At 41.5% G+C, this 24466-nt stretch overlaps 1 protein-coding gene across 2 annotated transcripts; it reads right to left on the reverse strand.

Annotated features, from left to right (window-relative positions):
• Positions 1-1548: 1548 nt before the first annotated feature.
• Positions 1549-23801, reverse strand: CKAP2L (cytoskeleton associated protein 2 like). 2 transcript variants are annotated; one of them, XM_019970251.2, is made up of 9 exons: positions 23705-23801; positions 21498-21564; positions 19529-19580; positions 17233-18473; positions 13832-14039; positions 9627-9782; positions 5713-5776; positions 4135-4324; positions 1549-2696 (listed from the first exon to the last, which is right to left on the reverse strand). In XM_019970251.2, exons 1-9 carry the CDS (start codon positions 23733-23735, stop codon positions 2471-2473), a joined length of 2235 nt encoding a protein of 744 aa, XP_019825810.2. In that variant the 5' UTR covers positions 23736-23801; the 3' UTR covers positions 1549-2470. The 2 variants fall into 2 exon arrangements, with proteins under 2 accessions (XP_019825810.2, XP_019825811.2); XM_019970252.2 differs by lacking the exon at positions 19529-19580 and having other exon boundaries at positions 23705-23743.
• Positions 23802-24466: the final 665 nt, after the last annotated feature.

The raw sequence follows: 24466 nt of genomic DNA on the forward strand, positions 1-24466 counted from the left end.
GTGCTGGTCGGCCTGACCTGGGTCATATGCTCTGGTGGGTAGTCCATTCCTCTTAAGCTACAGACTGTGAGCAGGAAACAGGTGGTCCTCAGGAAATTAGGGTGCTGTTTTTTAAAGATAGCTATCTATTTTTATTTATTTGGTTGCTCCAGGTCTTAGTTGTGGTATGTAGGATCTAATTCCCTGACCAGGGATTGAACCCACGACCTCTGTATTGGGAGTGTGGAGTCTTAACTGCTGGACCACCAGGGAAATCCCTAGGGTGTTCTTATTAGGACTGCATGCCCGGCAGGAACGATGGATGTCTTTTTTAGCAGGAATAACCAGTAGCTAGTAAACAGTAATAACTGTCATACCTTCTCCCTTCCTTGTCTTCTAGTTCCCAGGCATTCTGCACCTGATGTCAGCACATAACCCTCCCTATTTATCTTCAATACTCACACTCCCCTCTCCTAAGAAGCTGTCCCTACATATTAGACTTAATTCTGTTTAAAGCCTGTATCTCCGCCAATTCCCTGTGAATCTTCCTGCCAAGCAATTAAGGGCCTGCCTTCTTTCCTTCCCACCTGCTCTGCTTTCTAGGAACAGTTATTTACTGAACAAGAAGGTTACTGAGAACCTACAAAGAGCTCCAGAATCAGGGTGTAGTTTTCTGCAGCTGCTGTACCATCCACTATCATTTCCACATCCTTTTAGATCTTGAAGATGCTACTTAGTCTAATCAGGCTGTTTAAATCCTCTAATTTGTCAGTTTGAAAACTACACATTATTAGATTCCAATAATTCATCCTGCATTGTCAGAACCCAGAATGGTACCGAGACATCCTGCTAAGAATTGGCAACGGTAAAGTTGCTCTTTTGAGAACTAGGAGGGATGTGCTTGACTCTTGTTGTCTGCTGATTTTGAATATTTGATTTCTCCCAGTCCCATTTTCAGTTTCTGTTCCTTCTAAGCATTATTTGGCCTCACAGATCAAGTGAGTCTGTCTATGAGGGGAGGAAAGGGCTGGCTGCAGGGATTCCTGCATTTTCGTTGTGGTGATAGTCTATTTCTCATTGAGAGTTAGTCTATCAGCTGCAGGGTTTTATAGCTCAGTTTTATGAATCTTGTTTTTATAAATCTTAGAGATGGCTGCTTGCCTCACAGTGGGAACATCCACATCCTGGGTGAAGCTGGGGGTCAGATCAAGGTGAGTTCTCCAGGGTAATGGGTGTTCCCTGTGAGGGCTACTGGTGTTTCCCAGTTGATGTTGTTTAGTCACTAAGTTGCGTCTGACCGTTTGGGTCCCCATGGACTGTAGCCTACCAGGCTCCATTGTCCATGGGATTTCCCAGGCAAGAATACTGGATTGAGTTGCCATTTCTTCCTCCAGGGGATCTTCTTGACTCAGGGATCAAACCCAAGTCTCCTACTTGTCAGGCAGATTCTTTACCACTGAGCTACTTGGGAAACCAGTGTTTCCACAGACACACCCCTAATTCTCTAGGCCAAGCTACCATCACAGTTTTCTGTAATAAATAAGATAAATAAGCAGGAGTGAACAAAGGTTAATTTTTTAAGATAATATAAATATTAAGAAAACAAATCTAAAATACATCGACTAGGTCCTTCTATACATTATATTTACACTGATTCTGATTGGGAAAGGCAAATGGGGAGTCTCTGGGGCTTAGGTGGTCTTCTCAGGCCAGATGTTCCCTACAGAGCATAGAACTGAAGAGGCAAGGGTCCTCTCCCTACTGCTCTCTGCTACTCCCTTTTGCTTTTATCTGAAGCATTTCTGAATAATAAATGTAAACTAGGTTTGAATATAAAAAGCTTAATGACCACCCCAATTCAGGATTGTGTATCATTATAGGAAACAAGGCACAGAGAGGATGGGAATTACCCCTCATCTCCAGGGATCTGTGAGGGAAGTCAAAGATCACACAGAAAAGTCATTTGTGATCTCTGAGCCAAGGCACGGCTGGTGTAAACTCATCAGCTAAATGAGGGCATTTGACCAGATGGTGGGTTACATTCCATCTAAGTGGGGATGGCCAGTGTCTACGCTCAGGTCTTTCAGGGTGCGAGGACCTGCCCTCTCTGCTAGGGTGGATGCAGGAAGGAAAGTTTATTGTATTGTGGATCTGACTTCCTGATATAAAAAGTAACTATGGTGGGATTAAGCTAGGTCAATAAAATTCAAAAATTTTCTGTACTTGTGGGATAAATTAATTTTCAAAAGTTGGAAATATATGTATGCTGTAAAACTGTGGCCAACTCCAGTCTTAAATAAACCAGACTTTCCTGCAAGGATATAAAATTTGAGAGTCGGTCCTGATGAATTACTTTTCAAGTTCCAGGGGCCCATGGCCTGCATCCACAATGCCTCTCTATTATACAGTTTCTCCCAGGTCACCTGGGTAAGTGCATTTCTTGTCTCATGGAGGCTCTGAAATGTCTCTTAAAAAAGAAAGCACTGAGAAATTATGATTCAGAGACTGGAAACCCTAATGTTACAGGCAAAGCCTCATTTTTGCGGAATATAAAGCACTCAGTCTCTTCCACTTCTAAGAGCTCGTTGAGAGAAGCCACCACGAGGTCATGTTCCTGCAGCATTTCCGGGTAGCGGGACACGGCTCGTTCAATCCTGGCTGAACGCCTCACGGGTGTGATCAGCTTCATGTCCTGCACCTCTGGCATCCCATTTATCCTAAGAGAGCAAGAGGTGCATTTAAAACCCTGTAACTCCTTTCAAAATTCTACTTATTATTTTCTTCTTATTCTCTAATAAAACATGAGAGAATTTCAACGTTGGCTGATACAAGAGATGTGTCTAGGGCAGCTCTCATCCTAAGATGGACGTTCCCTGAATGTTAGAATGAACTGGGTGGACTCCACCATCTGTTCTCAGATGGTGTCAGCAGAGGGATTTCATTGAATGAAGTGCTAAGTGTGGTTTTGTTTGAAGTCAACTACTTGGCAGTTGGTGTTTGTTTATTCCATGAACTTCCACAGAGTTGACATCCTTTGGGGAAATTGGGCCTAACACCAAAAAAGGCTGGACTAAAGAATTTAAAGACACTTTCTAGCTTTGACAGTAAAATCCAAAAACATCTTTGAAGATGGTGGACCAAACCACAGATGGAGACTGGAGCAAATTGGGCATCTTCCTGGTAAAGGCTTTAATGCATTCCTATAACAGCCTGAAAGATAAGCTGCTGAGACTTTCCATGGAGTGAATCCTGGCCACAGGATACAAAATCACAGATTACATTAGTCTTATAAAACTCATAGCCAGTCTGCTGAAAATGCTCCTAAAAATTCCCGAGCCAGTGAGAGGTGGCTTTCACATCAGCAGCTTAACTTCACCCACCCATAAGCGGAGTATAGTGGGGAAATGATACATCTGAGAGAGGTGTTTAGAGTGGAAGAAGCCCAGCTGTGCTCCCCAGGAAAGTAAGACAAAGAACTGTGGTCTTGGTGCTTTTGTTTGAAATTTTCCTTTCAAGAGCATGAACAATGAATGACATTGATACCCTGACACAGTTCCTTAAATTATTATGGATTCTGTCTTAAACTTCCACTTGTTTTAGAACCAAACACTTGATACATGAGCAAGTGATAGATGAGCAGCCTCTAACTAGTACAGTCCTGACCGCCCTCCTTGTTCTTACAGGTTATCCATGGCCCCTTCCTTCCCATAGCTCCAGAGGTTGCCCTTGCTTAGCAATTAGTGCAGCACCCCCACTCCTGACCCCCAGGAAAGGTGGATGGGATCTGCCATTGCAGGACAAATGAAGGTGAAGGGGGAGGACTGATTTCAGGAGGAAGGGGTGACTCCTCTCCAACATCCCTCCTGAGTCTGGCCACTCCTTCCTCACAGGAAGGTCAGATCTCCTTGGAGGTGCTGTGGTCGAGGGGTGGGGGAGGTGGGTGTGTGTACAAAGGACTGTCTCCCTGGCATGGGCTCCACCCCTCCCCTCCCCCTCTTCCCCTTGGCACCAAAGATTGATTAGATCACCTAGTCCTCATATGAGGCAGGAAGTATTCATATCACTAATCTGCTGGTATTCCGGATCTTCAGAGGAGAAGCTGACAATTGGATTTAATTTAGACCTGCGAACACAAAAGCTTTACAGTGTGCTTACCGAGGGATTGGGGCGATCTGTAATTTGATACCAGGATGACCATCCTGTTCTGACTTTGTTATTTGGGGTGTTACTGACATCTGTTCACTCTCTTTTGGGGAAAGGCAAGATGCCCCAGATTCCGTCTTCTTGGCCAGCTCTTCTATTGATGTTATGTTAGTTTCAGCAACTAAGGAGTTAGAGGTCATTCCTATGTATATAAGATCAAAAGGAAAGACTTAGCAATTTAATATTGAAGCTAAAAAAAATCAATACAGTGAAACAGGAATATCTCCATGACTTCTTAGTGATCCTTATGGATTCCATATGCTAAATAAAGAGTAAGTGATTTAGAGTGGGACTTACAACTAGTTTTTCCCACTAAGCCTTGTAGTAACACCCTGCTGCATTAAGCCTCCTCCTAACCAGTCCTCCACACAACCTTTGGGCCTGTGAGAATAGATCCCTGCTACCCTTTCAACATTCTGAATGCATCCCCAGTCTCTTACTCACTCTTGAGGGAGCTCCCCTAGTGACTAACCATTGACCTCTTCCCCTCATTCCACACCTTGGGGCAATTCTCCTAACTCATTAGGGTTAACCCACTTGACCTTCTGATCCCCTCCAACCCAGGGATGACCATATGGCTCTCACCTTGGATGTAGGTGTAAATGTCTTGTGTTAACACAATGTGCATCATAGCCTAACCACCACAGCAACCAAGATGAAGGGAAGGAAATTTGACTGAGACATACTGTGGCTGGAGGCTGAGACCCCAAGAGAGGCCAACATGTGGAAAAGGCATGAATTCCTGTCTCTCTCTCTCTTTTTTAATCCTTTAAAGAACACTGCCATATATTATAAATAAATATCTGAATTGTAGCATCATTCTCAGTAAGAGTATCATTGAGTATATATATACTACAACTTATTCCTAAAAGTAATGGGTTAGTTGGCTATAATTCTACATGGCTTGATTGAACTTTGGTTCCCCAAAGTTCAATCTACTCTTAATGGAAAAAGATTTGTCACCTTTTAAGATTATATAAGTAATGCATTTCATTTTCTCAAGGTGTCTTCCCCCCAACCCTGATCATATCACAAATATATATAATGTGCCACTCGCTTTATTTGGCATATTTTTCATAAGGGTTCTCTAAATGTTTTGGCCAATAACAGGAATGGTGAATGAACTATGTGAAATGATTCCTGAAATGGCTATGTTATAAAGGTAGAACATGAATTTGGATGTATCCGGGTTGGTGGGCATGTAAAAATTAAACACATAACTTAAACTAAAGCACCTCTCCTCTCTGGCTCAGTCTCTCCTGGTAAAGAGCCTCTTGTCTTCTCTCCAGGGAAGCAAGTCACCGTGGTCTAGGATGCTCTGGTGGGAACCTTTGTTTGGTGTTGGAGCAGTATATTTACTTGTAATAACAGAAATCAATCAGCTGATGATGAAAGCTGAAAGGTCCACACCAGGGAAACCAAGAAGTGAGAGGCATTTCAGGAACTTATAATTCTTTCCCTATTTGTGTTCTTCAGTGACCTTTACGTGAGTAGCTTGAGGGAATGAGTTTAAATACAAAATAGCAGTACCTTCTGTGGTTCTGTTTCGGTCTTGCAAAATATTAAGGACAACTTCCCGCAACTCTTGTATTGGCTAGAAGGAAGAAAATACATGAATGATATATTAAAAACATTCATGGAAAAAATGATCCAAGGAATTTATGATGTTGTTTAACATCAAATAGACTTTTTATAACAAGAATGTTTCCCTTTTTAATCTCTTGTCTAATTAAAAGGCTTCAGTTTTAGCTTTATAGGAAAAATAAAGGAAGAGAAAAAATACTGGTTAAATGCTGGCATGCTTGACTTTAATGAAGTGATGAATTTATGGAAAGTTGTCTATAATAAAATTTCTTTAAATCAAATTAGGTTTCTTATTGACTAACATGATCCCGTCAAAGACGTATTCCCATATAAAGACTCTAACCCAAAGATATATAACTAAGCTATACAGAAAATTGATATGTTTTCAGTGTTGTCTTAACTGAATTTTTGTTTTCATCATGAAAGTCATATATGTCCATACAGACAACTGAACAATAGGTCAAAGTTAAAAGGGAAAACTACCCATAATCCCATCATCTACATATAACCTTTAGTTAGCATTTTAGACAATTTCCCGCCAGCTTTTCCTTTAATTCTTTTATTTGGTAATGTAATATAAAAAACACTAAACTAAAATCTATCACAGAAAAGTAATTTTCTGATAAAATTATCTGAGATAGTCTTCCTTTTTTCCCCCCCTTCCTTTTTAAAGTATGTAAATGATGCCATGAAACAGAACATCACAAACGAACTATACTTTCTCATAGGAACACAGTATTTGGAGGCTGGTCTTCCTGACCCGGGACCCTATATCAAATAAATAACAGATATAAACTGAAAATAGAGCATAAAAGCAAAGCTGTCTATACATTTTTACAAAAGCTAAAATACTTAAGAGCTAAATGCTTAAGGAAATGGGAATAAATGTACAAAATACATTGCAAAGCATCTTAACTATATAAAATACTCATTAAGTGTATATTTTCACAAGCTTCTAGTTAAAGATGATAGACTGAGTACACAAATATGCCTAATCCCTCTTGAAACTCTTCTGAAATGATTTTAAAAAGGGGTTAAAAGGAGGCAATAGCCACAGAGAATAGAAGAAATAGCAATAAGAATGTAGAAGGAAGAGGTAGCCAGCTTGACCAACGAAAGAGTCAAATTCTATGCTGGCAGTTTGGCTGAGAAAGAATCTGATTCAACCTCAAAGCCTCTGAAAGGCTCAGGAATTGCTGGAGGGCTCTAGAGCATCTGTCAAAAAGCAGTCACACCTGGGAACTGCCTGGCAGTCCAGGGATTAGGACTTGGTGCTTTCACTGCCAGGCCTGGATTCCATCCTGGTCAGGGAAGATCCCCAAAGCTGGTGGTTTGGCCAGTCAGTCAATAAAAATCATTAGACCTCCAAATCCACCCTGTATCCCTGAACTCCATGCAGACTGGTGGCTCTGTCCCGCCCACCTTCATCCCAACAGGGCACCAGGCACATATGCTCCAAGTCTCCGGATGATATCATGCAAGACTGAGGGTGGGAGTGTCTGTTGAAAAAAGGGATAAATGGAAGTTTCCATGCTGAAGGTTGAGACTCCCAGCTCCCTTTTCTCCAATAAAGGGGAATTGGTAGCCTGATTCCTGGTTCTCGGGAAGGAGGATAAATGAGCCTTCTTCAGAGAATATGACCAGCCTTAGAAGAAAGATCTCTTAGATCTTTCTTAGATCTTAGAGGGGGTTCCTCAATCAGCTGACTCAGCCAGATCACTCTATGGTAAAGCCTCATCTGTGACCAGAGTTTTTAATAAGTTTTTAAAACCTACTTCATACACATACAAATGGTCCAGTTTCACCAGCATCTGAGTAAAGCCTCTAATGAATAATAGAGAATACAACCTTCAAAAAAAAGTAGATGAGAGAAGAAAAAGCATTGGAAAAGAATCAGGCAGTACAGGAAGAAAAGGTAACTTGATAGTTCTGGTGAAAGGAGATCCCAGAATGACAACTGATAAAGATGGGGGTGAAGAACCACCAGTTGGCCACTCACCACAACCAGAGAAAGCCCGGCAGTGCAACAGTGAAGACCTAGCATAGCACCACCACCCCCCCACCCCCGCCAAAAAAAGAAGAATAACCTGAGGAGAAGAAATCAACAGAATGTAATGTTTTGAAAGTATTGAAAAGTATAGATAATTATAGAAGAGTTTGGAAATACTAAGCAAAGGGAAAACAAGAAAATAATTTCAGGAAAATTAGAAAACCATACTTAGAAGGCAAAGTAACCATAGTATGTACTACATGGATCAGTATATACTTCTCACCTATTTACATATTATAGGGAAAAGAGTTTTAAAACTATTTGATGCAGTCTTTGTTAAATTATATAGAGACAGTGGTTTTATTAGGTTTTAGAATTACAAGTTATTTCATGAAATGGCTCTGAATGATTGATCTATGGATATTGATGTGTTGGGTTTAATATATTTTTTAGGTTCTTTATGGTGAGGTATGAGTATTGGAGGAGAAGGCAATGGCACCCCACTCCAGTACTCTTGCCTGGAAAATCCCATGGAGGAGTAGCCTGGTAGGCTGCAGTCCATGGGGTCTCGAAGAGTCGGACACGACTGAGCGACTTCACTTTCTCTTTTCACTTTCATGCATTGGAGAAGGAAATGGCAACCCACTCCAGTGTTCTTGCCTGGAGAATCCCAGGGACGGGGGAGCCTGGTGGGCTGCTGTCTATGGGGTCACACAGAGTTGGACACGACTGAAGTGACTTAGCATAGCATAGCATGAGTATTGGATTTCTAAGTATTGGATATTGATGTTATACTATAATTTTCTATGCTATTGCTTTCCATAAGTGCACATTTCTGCAATGAGTTTTAAGTGAGACATATTCACTTGACACCACCCTTATGGCAGAAAGTGAAGAGGAATAAAAAGCCTCTTTATGAAAGTGAAGGAGGAGAGTGAAAAAGTTGGCTTAAAGCTCAATATTCAGAAAACTAAAATCATGGCATCTGGTCCCATCACTTCATGGGAAATAGATGGGGAAACAGTGGAAACAGTGTCAGACTTTATTTTTTGGGGCTCCAAAATCACTGCAGATGGTGACTGCAGCCATGAAATTAAAAGACACTTACTCCTTGGAAGGAAAGTTATGACCAACCTAGATAGCATGTTCAAAAGCAGAGACATTACTTTGCCAACAAAGGTCCGTCTAGTCAAGGCTATGGTTTTTCCAGTAGTCATGTATGGATGTGAGAGTTGGACAGTGAAGAAAGCTGAGCTCTGAAGAATTGATGCTTTTGAACTGTGGTGTTGGAGAAGACTCTTGAGAGTCCCTTTGACTGCAAGGAGATCCAACCAGTCCATCCTAAAGTAGATAAGTTCTGGGTGTTCATTGGAAGGACTGATGTTGAAGCTGAAACTCCAATACTTTGGCCACCTCATGCAAAGAGTTGACTCATTGGAAAAGACCCTAATTCTGGGAAGGATTGGGGCCAGGAGGAGAAGGGGACGACAGAGGATGAGATGGCTAGATGGCATCACCGACTCAATGGACATGGGTTTGGGTAGACTCCGGGAGTTAGTGATGGACAGGGAGGCCTGGCGTGCTGTGATTCATGGGGTCGCAAAGGTCAGACATGACTGAATGACTGAACTGAACTGATTCACTTGACAAGAAAGTGACTCTATTTGTTTACATGTGACACTAATTTCTAGAAAATAAATATTTTAATTAAAATGTTCATGAAGGACATATTGTACTTCATATTTTGCATATAACTTTATGAAGTAAATTAGAACCTTTAACATTACATTATATAACTGCCATTTTGCAAACAGAGAACTCATATGAAAGAGGAGTTTTAAGAAGTCACCCATTTAAGACAGATACTTACTGTGGCCCCATTTCTAATGGCCTCTTCGTAGAGCCCAATAACATCAAAGGTGCCTTTGCTTGCCAACAACTTTGCTTTGCAGATCCAAAATTTAGCAAATTTTTCAGCCTCAGGAATACTGGACAAAATGGCAAATACTTCATTAGAAAGTACACCCTGGAAAAAAGAAAAGTACCCAGAGGTAATTGTTACTTGCTGTTATTTTCACATCTCCTAATACTTACCATAGTAGGTATGCAGAAATCAGTCTGATAAGTGGTTTTTTTAATTAAAAATATTCAATTTTACTGAAGTAGTTTAGATAATAAAATGAACCTATTTAAATAGTTTTGAGGAGTTTTTGCACTGATGATTAAATTTTAAGAGACCAAATAGAAAAATGTTTATCATAGCTCAAAGTAAGAAATTGTTCTACCTGTTTATGTAAACCCAAAACCTAACCAAACCCTAGAGTAATCAACCTTCCATGTACTTTTTACATAGTCATAACAACGTGAACATTGAATAGTGACCAGAATTTCTGCTTAACTAACAGAAGCATAAGGATGCATAGGTGTGAAAGGGTCATGGGTGTACATATGTATGTGTTGGGCATCCATGCACGTATATGTGTGTGTGTGTGTGTGAGTCATTCAGTCGTGTCCAACTCTTTGCAGGTATATATAAGGAAGGTTACACCACATACAAAGGAACTTTATAATGGCTTCATAGGTTTGGACCCTTTCTGCCTTGTACTGAGAGCAGCGCAGTGACATGGACTAGAAGGAAAATGGGAGCTACTATGCTCAGAAATCCAGGTAGTGGCACACTGAACCAAGTAGCACCTCCTACTCTTCCTGACATGGGAAAGACACAGGGGTAAGCTCACAGTCAAGAGTCACTAATTTCTGAGGAAACCAACACTGCATGAAAGAGGCATAAAATGCAACAACTAGAAGAATGAACACTGCTGCAAAGAGCTGAGGGCACAAAGAGGAATAAATTTTAAGAGTGTTGCAGTCAATATCTTCAGAGTGATAAAATACTGCCATCATAAAACTAGAATCAATGTTATGAAAAAGAATCAATAGATGGGCAGAACAGTGGCACTGTTGAAGAATAATCAGTGAGCTGAAAAATCCAGCTGTGGAATTCTTCCAGAACCCAGTGAAACAGAACAAAGAAATGAAGTATATAAAAGAGTTCTGGAGGACACATGTATACTCTATATTGGATATATTTATTAGATACATCTATATTGGATATATTCCAATATCCACGTAACAGAATTTCTTCAAAGACACAGAAAGAACAAAGCTGAACATGCATTGCAGTTATAGAAGAAAATTCCCAAGGATTGAACAGAGAAACAAATGTTCAGACTGCAAGGTCCCCAGAGAGCTAAGCAAGATGGATGAAAAAAGACCTATACTAAGAAAACCAAGGATAAAAAGAAAATCTTAAATTCTTCCAGAGAGGGGGGAAAAAAAAACAAGATTACCTACAGAAGAATGAAAGACTGACACGAGACTTTACTAAATCAACAATTCCAGATGCAAGAAAGAAAATGAAACAGTAACTTTCAAATCTTCCAGGAAAAACCATCTGAATTTAGACATTTCCCCCAAACTATGAATCCAACATGAGGATGAAATGATGACATTTTTATAAGCATAACAACTCAGAAAGTTTACCATTCAAAAACCATGAAGTTATTAGTGAATGAACTTTAGAATTCAACTGGAAGACTTGAAACAAAAATAGCCACAAGAAGAATATGATATATAACTGCACACCATGTTTGAACTCATACTTAGCACTTTCTTTTGTGATTTCAAATTATATGCTTTTTTTATGAAATGAAAACTGGATCAAACAAAGACATGAAGAAAAATAAACCAAAAAATACTGCATGTAAATTGAGTTACTAAATAAAATTAAACATATATGTAATTACATATATGTTTAAATAAAGTTAAACATATATGTAATTATAATAAATGTACATGGGCTAAATGCACTTTTTAAAAGCAGAGAGTTTTCCATATTTTGTTAGAGAAATTAAACTATGTATTCATATGAGACATACCTTTAAAAATAGAGAGATAGGGAAAGATTGTAACAACAACAAAGCAGGTGTGGCAAGATTAATATCAGATAGAAAAATCAGAGCAAGTCATGAATCTTTATGCACTTAACAACATAACTTTGAAAAATAGAAAGTAAACATTGATAGAAAGACAAAGTGACATTATGAAATCACAGTGCTAGTAAAAGACTTTGGTATATTTTTTTCAGAGAGCAAAAAAAAGCAAGTAAACGAACAAAAAAATAATCGTGCTATTTAAAATTTCTAAGTTTGATCTAATGGATATCCATGTAGAATTTTCTATTCAGCAGAGAATACATACACTTTTCAAACACTTTTGGAACATTCACCAAGGCTGATCAGACATTAAGATCAGAAAGAAAATTTCAACAAATTCCATAAAGCAGAACACATATAGGCTACATTCACCAACCACAATGCAGTATAATTAAAAACTGACAGACAGGTAGCCAGAAAAACAAAAACAAACAAAAAAACCAGATACCAACAAAACCAACTACCTATCTGGAAGTTAAAATACTCTTCTAAGGTAACTTCTGGGTTGAAGACCTCAAAATGGAAATGTCAAACTAGCAACAAATGAGAATGTGTCAGTTATTGAGCTTCAGTGTCTTAGCTCTAAACCCACCTTTTATCCTCTGCTTTGTGATACAGAATTCTGTAAGTCTATAAATCACTTTGTTTTGACAGCAGTTCCTTGATGGGCTCAGCCAGTGTGGGGCAGTAGAGGAAGGCTGCAGGCTGGAGAAGAGAGGGGACTTCCTCTTTTTCGTTTGCTTTCATCACCCCAGGCTCTTCACTCTGGCAGCAGCAGTTGGTTCTAGCCTCTACCTTTTTCACCCTGGCATGCACGGATCCTGTCTCACTGTGCTCCTTCAGAGGCAAAAGCCCCAACTGGGTAGTTAGCATCCTTTTCTCCAGGTCTGAATCCCAGCCCCGTAGGCCCCTCCTGCAGCTCCTGTGGTGCCAGCATCCTTAGAGTTGGAGTCCCATTTACACCAGGGTTTGTCTCTCCCAGCTTCTAGGTTCTGACATCTCCAACCTCTCTTTGTTCCCCTAGACCCAGTGGATGCTGCTAGCTGCTTCCTGCAGTTATTGCCACTGTTACCTGAGATTCATTTCTGCTGTCCGTTCTGTGTGCGGCACCCCTATCTCCTTTGATGATTCCTTTATCATTTCTGTGCACACAGGCTCACAAAGTACTTTACAGGCAGCATCTGTGCCTCTTTGTAATGTGTCCATAGAGTCAGAAGGGACTGGGCATTTTTGATCCCCAAGGGCAGCCATTAATCAATGACCATGGAATGACTAATGCCACAGTTTCCTTGCCCCGATCAGGACAGCTCTGAGAGATGAGACCGGCACTGTCTCTGCAGCTCCCAGGTGGGACTGTGACGCAGCGACTCTCCATGAACTCTGCTTGAGACCATGCCTTGCCTGCCCTCTTTCTCCTCCTGGTCCCACATCCCCAAATCCCCTTCCAGTTGTCCCCTGGAGCCTCTTCCTAGTAAACTACTTCCACACAAATTCTCCTTGTACGGTCTGCTTCCAGGAAACTCACATAAAACACTGTGAAAGTGATTTTCATATTACATTCTTTCTACTGAGATTGCTTGTGTTTCTGTTTTCCTGACTTGACTCTTGACTGATATGAAACATTACCTAGTCAAACCTGAAGGATAAGACCAAAGCCAAGTTTGGAGGCTAGGCCTTGCCTTTTGACTATAGCTTCACCTCCAAATGTCAAATGTGAACTCTTTGGACCTTGATACACAAAGAAGGCAAAGTTCCTTTTGGATCATTCTGGATCCAGACTGCTTGGGTTAATTTCCCAACTTCTCTGGGCCTCAGCTTCATTTATAAAGTGAATATAGTACTAGTTGTTATGATAATTATATGAGATAATATAAGTGAAGTGCTTAGAACAGTACCTGGCATACCAGGAGCCATTATCTAAATATGTATCATTATTATTATTACTATCACTCCTCCCTATTAAAAGGAGTAGCTAAATTTCTGCTTAGACAGAGGTTGTCTCCCTGAAACTATACTTAAGAAAAGTGTTTAAAAACCTTAAGACTTGGCAAAGCTTTGGAAGATTATCGTTCTCACTCACCCTTTCAATGAGCTGCAGACATTCTGTCAGAGTGTTGTTAATTTTATTGGACAGTTCAAGTTGTGCTTTCTTTTCTTCCTCTTCTTTTTCCATACTCTTCCAGAATGAAATATTCATTTCCTCTATTATTTTCCTTTTTGTTTTAAGCTCCATAGGAGGCCGTTTATAGATTTTCCCCTTAGATTTCCGCCATTCTTCCAACTGTTTCCTGTTATACAATTAAAACAGGGAACAGGTTTAAGGTTTTTTTCTGGTACCTGGATAAGATTCTAACATACGATGAGCATAGATTAGCACTGCACACCTTCAACTGCAAAGTCGGGAGAATGTTTTGAAAACAATTTACTAATTGCTACGGAGGCACTGGTTGCTCCCACCCTTCAGAAGGTAGATGCCAGATGGAGTACTAGGATTACAACATGTGGTTAGCATCTCCATCTTCAAATTTCTTAACTTCCTGATTGTTATTCAGTCGCTAAGTCATGTCTGACTCTTTGCGACCCAGACTGCAGCATGCCAGGCTTCCGTGTCCTTCACTATCTCAATAATTCCCTGATTATTCTTTAATATTATTCCCTGAAAATTTTTATTTCACCTGTATGCTACTTCTGACAGTTGCTTTCTTAAGACATCCCTCCATCTTCACGATCACTAACTCAGCACTCCATTTCTCTTCTCATAAGCTCTGTATCTGCCACTCAACCAGATGTACCAAACCTATATTCTGCCCTCAGTAGGGTCTTGGCCACTCAAAGCAACCCACTTGGCCCAGTTTCTTAAGCCTCTCCTCATGTTACAGGACCCCTGCTTCCCCTAACAAGGGCAATAATTTCAGGGCTCTTTTCTTAGGTAGCTAGTCTCTGATGGCACCAAGTCCTAGGCTGCACCCTCCCCATACTGTTCCCACTCTGCACTCCTGCTTTGAGGCAGTCCACTCTTGGGGGTGGCACCAAAACACGAGGACCCAAGCATCTGAGTGTAGGCTCTTCTGCTTCTCTAAATCACAACTGCACTTTCATGACTCACAAATGTACATTTCAGCCCAGATCATTCCCTAGGGCCCCAAACTTTGTAAAACCCTCTGCCTAATTGATATCTGTTGTTTGATGTCTGGCAGGTATTTAAAATTTAATATCGTCCAAAACAAAGCTCTTTATTTTCATCTCTAAATCCTTTCCCAGAGCCTTCCCTACATTGGTAAATACTATCCCCACTTACCCAGCTGCTAGGGCCTAAATCCAGGAGATGTCGTGAGTAGCCCCTTCTTTCCTCGCATCTGACACGTCATCGTGTGGTCAGTACTGCTTCTGTCCCCACTGCTACCATTGGTCCAGTGCACCATTACCGTCTGCCTGGAGTGCTGCAGCAAGCCTCCTAAGTCACCTCCTTGCTTCCACTCTAATCCTTTTCCAATTTATCCTGTGCACAGCTGCTGGTGATCTTTACAACATAAACCAGAGTCACTGCCAGGAACTTCTCATGGCTCTTGGTATAAAATTCAAAATGTTCTCCATGGCCAGAGCCGCAGAGCAATGTGCCCCCTGCCTACTCCAGACTCACGTCTCACCACTCTCCTGCTCACCCCCTGCCATCCAGGAGCCCTGGCTTCCTTCCAATCACCTGACCCAAACTCATTCCTGTCTCAGGGCCTTGTATTATCAATCTTTGGTCCTCTACTCAAATGATACCTCCTTGAAGAGGTAATTTTCTGTAATTAATCTTATTTAATCAATGTGTTGATTTTCTATTAATATCTTCTGCACTGGAATGCAAGGTCTGTGAAGATGGAAACCTTGGATGGCCTAGTGCCTAGCACGGTGTTTGGAACACAGTAAGTGTTTGATTGCTGTAAAATTCACCTTTTCTGGCACACAGTTCTGTGCGTGTCAACAAATGCATGAATATCATGTCACCATGATTACAATCAAGATATAACACCCTTAAAGATTCCCTGATGTTTCTTGGTGGTCAGCCATGCTACCCACGTCCAGCCTCCAGCAATCACGGATCTGTTTGCTGTCCTTATTTTGCTTTTGCCAGAAAATCAACAACTATTAACACTCTTAGAATTTGCCTTTTCTAAAGTCAACTCATTCCCAGGACTAGAAAGCCATAGATTTGTTATTCTAGTACTTTCCATATACACACCAGAAAAAAACCGTTCCCTAAGAGTAGACTGCGACTGTGTGCACACCACTATATCTCTCAGTTCCTGACACATTGTAGGTGCTGAAGGAACACCACAGGAATGAGTGAAGATCTATTCCCTCTACAGACTCCTTCTCTTTTGGTCATCAACGCTGGCCAATTGTAATCAGACTATCTTATGATCCACTGTAGGTTATGTGGTCTAGACTGTGAGCTCCAGGGTAGGGACCCTGGCCTCCTCGTTCACCAGCTCCAGGTCTCTGCATTCAGTTTTCTCTCTGTTAAGACTTGTCTTTCTTCTGGTCACTGTCCTTTTTCAGCCCAGTTGTCACTGTTGAAAGTACCTCCCCCGACCTTTCTATCTAAAAAAGTCATCCCGGCCTCCCTCTCTCAATCACCTCACCCTGAATCAAGTTGTTTATTTTCTCTTTCTTCAGGGGGCAGAGAGCTTATCAGTTGTGTTCAGGGCTGTATCAGAAAATAAATCCTGCCCTCACTTCACTCTGCTACACCTTTTAGCTACCATCGTATTTTATGTGGTCCTTTCGCCCTTGTCAGGAATCTCCTTATTTTCTACTGAAGCAAGTATACCGAGGTGCTTCTCCTGGGATGTTCACCACATCGTGAGAACATATATGGTCCTGTGCAGAAAGTGTATGAAGTCCTTTGGCTCAGTTTCAAGCATCACCTATGTTAATGCCTGAGGTCCTGATTTCTACCATCTGAACTCTATGTGAACTGCTTAATTCTCTCTGCTTCAGTTCACTTTCCAAAACTTGGCCTGCTCAGACTCATAGAAGTTGCCTGCTCCTTCTTCCCTGATAACCTTTCTGGCTTTACACACTAGTTGGCTTGATGAGGGATTACCATCTCTGCACTTCCTATCTATGCAAGTTCACTACTCTGGCTGCTCCCACCCTGCCTCTGTTCTGTCCCTGTGGGGCAGGCACTTCCTGCATGAATAATCTACCTCTGCAACCCCTACTTCTTGGTCAACTATTTTGCTTGAATTTCTTTAAAAAAAAATTAAAAGAAAACTAAAAAATAAATTATTTCAAGCATACAGAAGATTACAGAGTACAATCTCCACCCAGTTCTATCAAGTCTTAATATCTGCTTTGAATTTTTAAGAGTTATAGCTAAAAATTACCCAGGAGCCATTATTTATGACCCATTTCCTGACTTTAGCACTCCTGATAGTCAATTTGCCTAGCCATCTTAATTTGCAAAAGTATGGAATTAAAATAAAGTACCTTCGATCCTCTGCCGCGATCTTCTTACATGGATTAGTTTGGGCCCCATTCGGGACTCCTCTTCCACTTATGGTTGGGCCACCAGCTTGAGTCCGGGGAGCTGTCTTGTTTAGAAAACATTTCTGGGGAGGAGCGCTTTTGAACTTGGAGTCCAGAGTCCGCGCTCTTTGTTGACAACTGTTGTTGCATTTATTCCCAGTGGCTCCATTTGCTCTTATGCTAGGGGTGCTTGGAATGACCGAGTTAAAGCTGCCAACAGTCAAATTTGGCCTTTGGCTTATGGCTTTTGATTTCTGCAGTGCATATGATGTCTGAGGTCTACAACAAGCCTGAGTGGGTTTATGATCTTGCTTAATGTTTGGATGTCTGTGGTTACACCCTCCTTGAAGCACACTGGGGTGTGTACTGGGTTTGCTGTGTTTTACTTTCTGCTCAGTAACAGTGTATGACTGTAACTTAGCTTCATTTGGTCTTTCATACTTACTTCTATTAACCTTTATAGACTTTATGTCCTTAACCACTGTTTTCTTTGTGGCTTGAGTCCTATTAAGTGTCTGGACAAAGTGAGAAGGGAGGGTTTTGGGGGGTTTTCCCCCTGGTCTTATAAGGTCTGCTACTCTAGAGAGTTTCTGAGACTTCCCTGGTGGAACACTGATTTGTGTTTCTTCAACAAATGGTTTAATAACTCCCTCTTTCAGAGCAGCACTGTTCACTGAGCTTTTGTCCAAGACTTCTCTAGTAGAAGCCAAACTGCTTTTGGTTTGATTAGTTTGGGGCTTATTTATGGTCCAGGATTCAGGATTTGGCTTCCTTTCCGAGTTTGGTAAGTCTTGGGGCAAGTTCTCTTTATTCATCTCTTTTAGACAGCCACCCAGGGATTCATTTTCAACATGGGTATTGTCCACAGGGTCTGTACCTTTAGCAGTTCTTTGATCTGTTACATGCTGCTTTGTAGTTTTCAGTTTCTGTATATTAAGTGATCCCATGGTTTTTCTTGGCTGTTTTCCATCAGTGGACGATCCAAATCCACGCAGCTGTTGACTATTGCCAGGAGGCTTACCGTTTGGGTTAGAAGAAACACTTTCTGAAGTGAGCCTTTTGCCTAGTTTTGGTGGCTCCAACTTTGGCCTCTGGGACCTGGTGATATTGGCAGGTCTGGATTGCAGTTTAATGTTGATGGATCTTGTAGTTTTGACAGGCAAGGCAACATGGTTGGTAACATCTTTTTTGGGTCCAATAGTCTAAAAATACAAATAAATTAAAGCTAAAAACATTAGTCCATTGTTTTTAAAGTAAAAAAAAACAACAACTAGTTATTTTGTTGATAACTTAAGAAAATTGACTTGACAAAACAAAGATTCACTAACAGATGACTTTTATAACTTGAGTTCCTATTAGAAATACATTAGAATTAATAGAATTCTAATAGAATTCTGCAGATCTGCAGTGAACACACAAAAATTGCTGTTTAACAAAATAAACAAGTACTTGCTGAGTGCTCACGGTGTCCCAATGATGTATCCTTCCTGGAATTCCAGAAAGATACAAACATAATAAACTTATGTTAGGGTACCTCCTGAGTTCCTCCTCATAAGTTCGTTTGTTTTTTTTGTTTTGGTTGTATTGAGAGGCAAGTGGGATCTTAGTTCCCTGACTAGGGATCGAACTCGTGTACCCAGCAGTGGAAGTGCTGAGTCTTAACCACTGGATCACCAGGGAAGTCCCTTCCTTGTACTTTGTATTGCTACACTAATTCTCTTAAAACAACACTGCCTTTGAAAGGTCAGAGTGTCACTCAAGGAACACTGTCTCATCCTGGAGATTAGCGGTATGGAGTGGTGGGAGATGCTGGCAGGCCTGACATACTGTGAGACAACTCTGAATAAGCATCAAATCTCAGTAGAAAGTGAGTCATATCTGTGAAGTTAGGACAGGGTTTTAAGGTTAGATTCTACATTATTCATAAGTAAATACTTCAGTCATGTGACTTAATTTTGGGTAAGAAAGGGAGGACTAGGTAGCAGAAAACTGAAAACTAGGGAGGGGTGTTTAGAATTAATATGGTAAAAAACAGAAACAGGCCACTGAGGATTCTACAGCATCCACACTGAAAGTGATTACTTAGAAGGGAGAATTTGTCAGAGATTTATTGACTATCTAGGGAAAGATATGTCAGTGCTAGAGCTACGACTTTCTGCTTTTGGTTTGGTTAAATGATGAATAATTACTATGTAAGTTTCGTGAATGTGTAACCAGACCCACTTGGCATTAAGGGCAAAGACTAATTTCTACTTACAGATTTAGAAGGTGGAGGATTTGGGCAATTATTCTTGGCTTTTAGGTAAGGCCTAAAAAAGATGAAATAAGATTAATTCTTAGTACAGAAGAATCAGCAAGGCTTGGGAATACAGTGATTAAAAATATTAAAAAATATTATGGTTATAATTTTAAATCATTAGCATTTCCATGTGGTAAAAAATTCAAAAATTAAAATTAATAAAAAGTCTCCTTATCAACCTTTCCTTAGTCCTATTATTCCACTCCTTGGTGACCATGACCACTCTTACCTATTTTTTTTCTGTGATCCTTTCATAGATGTCCTATACATAGATACAACATTCTAACAATATTAATAAAATATGTTTTCTTCATATCTGCATAGTCTTACTCATTTAAACATCATTCTCTGAACAATGCAATGTGCCAGTCACTAGAGATTCAATGCCAAATAAGTGCTTCTTTAAAACACATGTTTGTTTTCTATGAGTCTGTTTTGCAAATAAATTCATTTGTATTAAATCAGCTACACTTCAACTTAAAAAAACTTGCTTGTTTTTTAAGTGTCTTCAACTAGTTAATTTTTAGGTGAGGAAAGCGATATAAATAAAAGAACATAGAGGCACACATGAAAACTAGCTAGTGAGACAGAAAAATTAAAAAAAAAAAAAGAAAAGTAGAGGAGAATTTAGATTCAAACTTCACGGATCATAAACTGCCAAACAGGAACTTTGATCAGGACTTGATGTTTGTTTCTCTGGTCTTGGATGCACATCCCAGGAGGGCAGGGACTGCTTTGTTTTGGTAAGCACCTTATCTCTAGAACCAAGAGGGATTGATACATTATAGGTATTAAGTAAATTGTTGAATAAATGAATTAAGTTTATTTATTTAATCAAGGAAATCAAGTCAAGTAAAAACTCAAAGTAAAAGAAGGCAAGAATATACAATGGAGAAAAAGACAGCCTCTTTATTAAGTGGTACCAGGAAAACTGGACAACTACATGTAAAAGAATGAAATTAGAACACTTCCTAACACTACACACAAAAATAAACTCAAAGGGACTTCCTCGGCAGTCCATTGGTTAAAACTCTGCGCTTCCAATGCAGGGGGCATGAGTACGATTCTTGGTTGGGGGAACTAAGATCCCATATGCCATATGGCTCAGCCAAAAAAAGAAAAAAACTCAAATTGGATTAAAGATCTAAATTTAAGGCCAGAAACTAATAAACTTAGAGGAAAACACAGGCAGAATACTCTTTTACATAAATTTCAACAAGATCCTTTTTGACCCACCTCCTGAAGTAATGGAAATAAAAATAAACAAATGGGACCTAACTAACCTTAAAAGCTCTGGCACTGCAAGGGAAACTATAAACAAGATGAAAAACTCAAAGTAAAAAGAAGCTAAAACAAAGGCTGAAAGCTAACTTAGTTTGTAAAAATTTGTTTTCAACTAAAAATTTAGCAACACGTTGGGGAAAAAAACATATCAGTGCTAAGGTAAGCGTGGTGACACCATTGAGATGACAAGATGTCAACAAAAGAGAAAAGTGAGGCCGTCATACTCTGTTCACCTCCACAGTCAGTGCTAAGAGGAATACCCAAGCACATTCTCAGGCTAGAGGATGGGGATGTGCAGTTCACAGTGGATGGATTATATAACTGGTTTTCATTTTAGAAAGCAGCACCAGGACCAGGACCATCCCTCTCCTAGCAAACAAAGCAGAGATGGGAGAAGCTTCCAGCATTGTAGGTGCTACTGTAGACCCTTCTCTCTCACCTTGGGAGACTCACAATAATACTGCTTTTAATCTTTGCCAACATTTTTATCACACCTGCACCAAAATGCCCTTTTTGAATAATCCTAGGATCCTAATGCAGTCTGAGCAGACTGCAAACAAAAGGGCTATGTTTTGGCAGAGCTTTAAATTGCCATTAGCAACCAGGGCAGCAGGACTTGCATAACTGTGGGAAATAGACTCACTTGGTGTTTTGGCACTTCAGTTTTCCCTTGGCTGCTAGGTACTCCTGCAGCTTTCTCTGCCGCTCTTCTGCAAAACAGGCAAGCAAACAACAGAATTTTAGCTCAAGATTTTAACAAGCTTACTTATATTCCAAAAGAAGGCACTTTTCTGTATTGACTTTGGTGTTGGACCATAATGTTTTAAAGTCCCTAGCCTTACAGACTTGCCTCCAGGTTCACATCAACATTGACAATAAAATTCATATGTCTCATTCTATGCTAAGCTCTTTACACTTACATTACTTCCTTTAATCTGCACAAAAATCCTATAAGGTATTTTACAGTCTGAAATTTAAACATGGATAAATGCTATACAGGGAATTTCCTGGTGGCTCAAGCAGTAAAGAATCTGCCTGCCAGTGCAGGAGATCCTGGTTTGATCCCTGGGTCAGGAGGATCCCCTGGAGAAGGAAATGGCAACCCACTCCAGTATTCTTGCCTGGGAAATCCTACGGACAGAGGAGCCTGGTGGGCTACAGTCCATGGGGTGGCAAGAGTCCGACATGACTTAGCAATTAAACAACAACAACAAAATGGTATACAAAGCCAGATTTTGAAACCAGGTTTATTCAACCCAGAGCCCTTGCTCGTATCCACTGTTTTCAGCTACAACCTATCAAGCTTTGCATGAAGAAATGCTATTACTGGCCCACCTGAGCTGGTGAGTTCAGGGCTTTATTAATCCCTTCTGACAGGAATGATGATTTTTGCCCACAAACCCTTTCTTTTGGAACTAAGGACAAAATAGGCTAGGCTGGAGGTTCATCACAAACATCTATCCATACAGTGACTTTCTTTCTAAGCAAGCCACCTGTGAGGGGATGAAAAGTTAATATTTCTCTCTTTGAGAAGTTTCATCCTGGTAGTGGTGATAAAAGCAGGTCAAAGAAAGAACTATGGGAGTCCAGAGGCAGGAACTGAGTGAGGGGAGCGGGTCATTGGAAAAGGCTAAAATTAAGATGGTTGTGGTGTGAAAAAGACCCTTGGGAGTCTCTTGGACATCAAGGAGGTCAAACCAGTCAATTCTAAGGGAAATCAACCCTGAATAATCACTGGAAGGACTGATGCTGAAGCTGAAGCTCCAATACTCTGGTCGCCTGTTGCAAAGAACCAACTCACTGGAAAAGACCCTGATGCTGGGAAAGATTAAAGGCAGGAGGAGAACGGGATGACAGAGGACCAGATGGCTGGATGGCAACATCGACTCAATAGACTTGAGTTTGAGCAAAGTCCAGGAGACAGTGAAGGACAGGGAAGCTTGGTGTGCTGCAGTCCATGGGGTCTCAAAGGGTCAGACATGCTTTATCGGCCAAACAAAAATAACAGCTGTGTTTTGATATCTGGTTCTGATCTTTCCCCAGGAGACAGCTGTGTTGAGAGGGCTGATGGAGCTGAGAGATGTGGCTGGAATCCCAGTTCTATGATGTCTAGCCAGTTAGCAAACCTTGCTGTTGCTGAGCAGGTAAAATGGGGCAGAAATGCCCATTTTTAAGGGCTGTTGTGTAAAATGCCTAGGGCAGTGCTTGGGCCCTGGAAACAATCAACAGGTGTTATTGCAGAAATTAACAAAACTGTGCATTTTGGAGCAGGTGACAGGTATCTGAGCAGGAATATTTAAAAAGTCAACAAAGGGCTCCAGACACATTTAGGAAAGTCAGGGAGCCCAGGACCTTCAGCATCGATGCAGATTTAACCCATCAGCCTCCAGGGCGCGTGTGCTGCAAGAAGACCTCCGCGTCTGGGTGAGACCCGCCTTGACAGCTGTCACAGCCCGCTCGGGCGGGCGGCGTTACCCCGAGGGCCACACCCCGGCTCTGCCTGAAGCCAAATCTAGGCCGCGAGAGCGCTCGGCTTTCCACTGGTTGTGCGATCTCGGGCAAGGACCCTCGGTTCTTTACCCAAACGAGGTGACAATGACAGCTTTTTGCAGAGCTGCTGCGGGACTCTTTGGGAAGGTGCCTGGAGGCGTGGCCCCGCGCACAGCCTCCCAGCCCCCCAGCCCCGTTTTCTCACCGAGGCCTGGAGCGTGGGCTTGGGTCAGCCCCCGCAGAACCAAAAACGCCCACGGGGAGACAGAGGCAGGCAGGCAAGCGATCGGGTCACTTCCGCTCACTCGGGGGCCTCCCTTCGTCCCCGCCCGTAAGACAGCTGCTGGAGGTCATACTCACCCGCGGCGGCGGAGAGTCCAGGCCGCACCATGATTCTCAAACGACAGTTTTTCTTCAAAGGCCGCGCCTGGAGAGAAAGCCGGAGCGCCGCGCTTGCGTCCGCTCTCATTGGCTCCCGTGGGTTTGAAACCTGCCAATCGGAAATAGGGGAGGGCGGGCCCAAAGGAAATAGAAGCGTTTCGGTTGGCTCTACCCTTCAAGCCCCACCCTGGGGCCATTTGATTGGAAGAATGTACAGGGAAAGGGCCGTTGGCGTTGAAGACGGCTGGTTGGGCGGGAGGCGGAACCCTCCCCACCCCTTTAAAGATGAGGTTTCTGGGTTGCTGTGGTTTCAGTTACGAGAAAGGTGGCTAGGACTGGCGACGGGGAGCTGCACCCGGGCCCCACAGACAAAGCTCCTCCTCCGCCGTTTCAGATCCTAAGGTTCACATAAAAATAGTATAAAACCAAAATGATGAATTTGGCAGCTCCTCACGAGTATACTTCCTCCTTTTTATGGATCTCTGAAGTTAAATGATCTTAGTTCTTAGTACAGCAGTTCCTGGGTGCTCAGTCGCTTCAGTCGTGTCTGACTCTTTGCGACCGTATGTGCTGTAGCCCGCCAGGCTTCGCTGTCAATGAGATTCTGTAGGCAAGAATACTGGAGTGGGTTGCCATTTCCTCCTTCAGGGGATCGTCTCCACCCAGAGATCAAACCCGCGTCTCTTAGGTCTCCTGTTTGGCAGGATTCTTTGCTATTAGCGCCTTCTCTGGTGGCTCAGA

The sequence above is a fragment of the Bos indicus genome, chromosome 11 (genome assembly GCF_029378745.1).
Source record: "Bos indicus isolate NIAB-ARS_2022 breed Sahiwal x Tharparkar chromosome 11, NIAB-ARS_B.indTharparkar_mat_pri_1.0, whole genome shotgun sequence".
NCBI classification, from domain to species: Eukaryota; Metazoa; Chordata; class Mammalia; order Artiodactyla; family Bovidae; genus Bos; species Bos indicus.

Excerpts from the sequence above, each read along its gene's own strand:
- CKAP2L (XM_019970251.2), bottom strand. The coding sequence starts at position 23,735 with ATGGTGCGGCCTGGACTCTCCGCCGCCGCGG. Across the intron at positions 14,040-17,232 it reads ATCGCGGCAGAGGATCGAAG|GAAACAGTTGGAAGAATGGC; the intron begins GTACTTTATTTT and ends ATTGTATAACAG. Across the intron at positions 2,697-4,134 it reads CAGATCGCCCCAATCCCTCG|GATAAATGGGATGCCAGAGG; the intron begins GTAAGCACACTG and ends TTGCTCTCTTAG.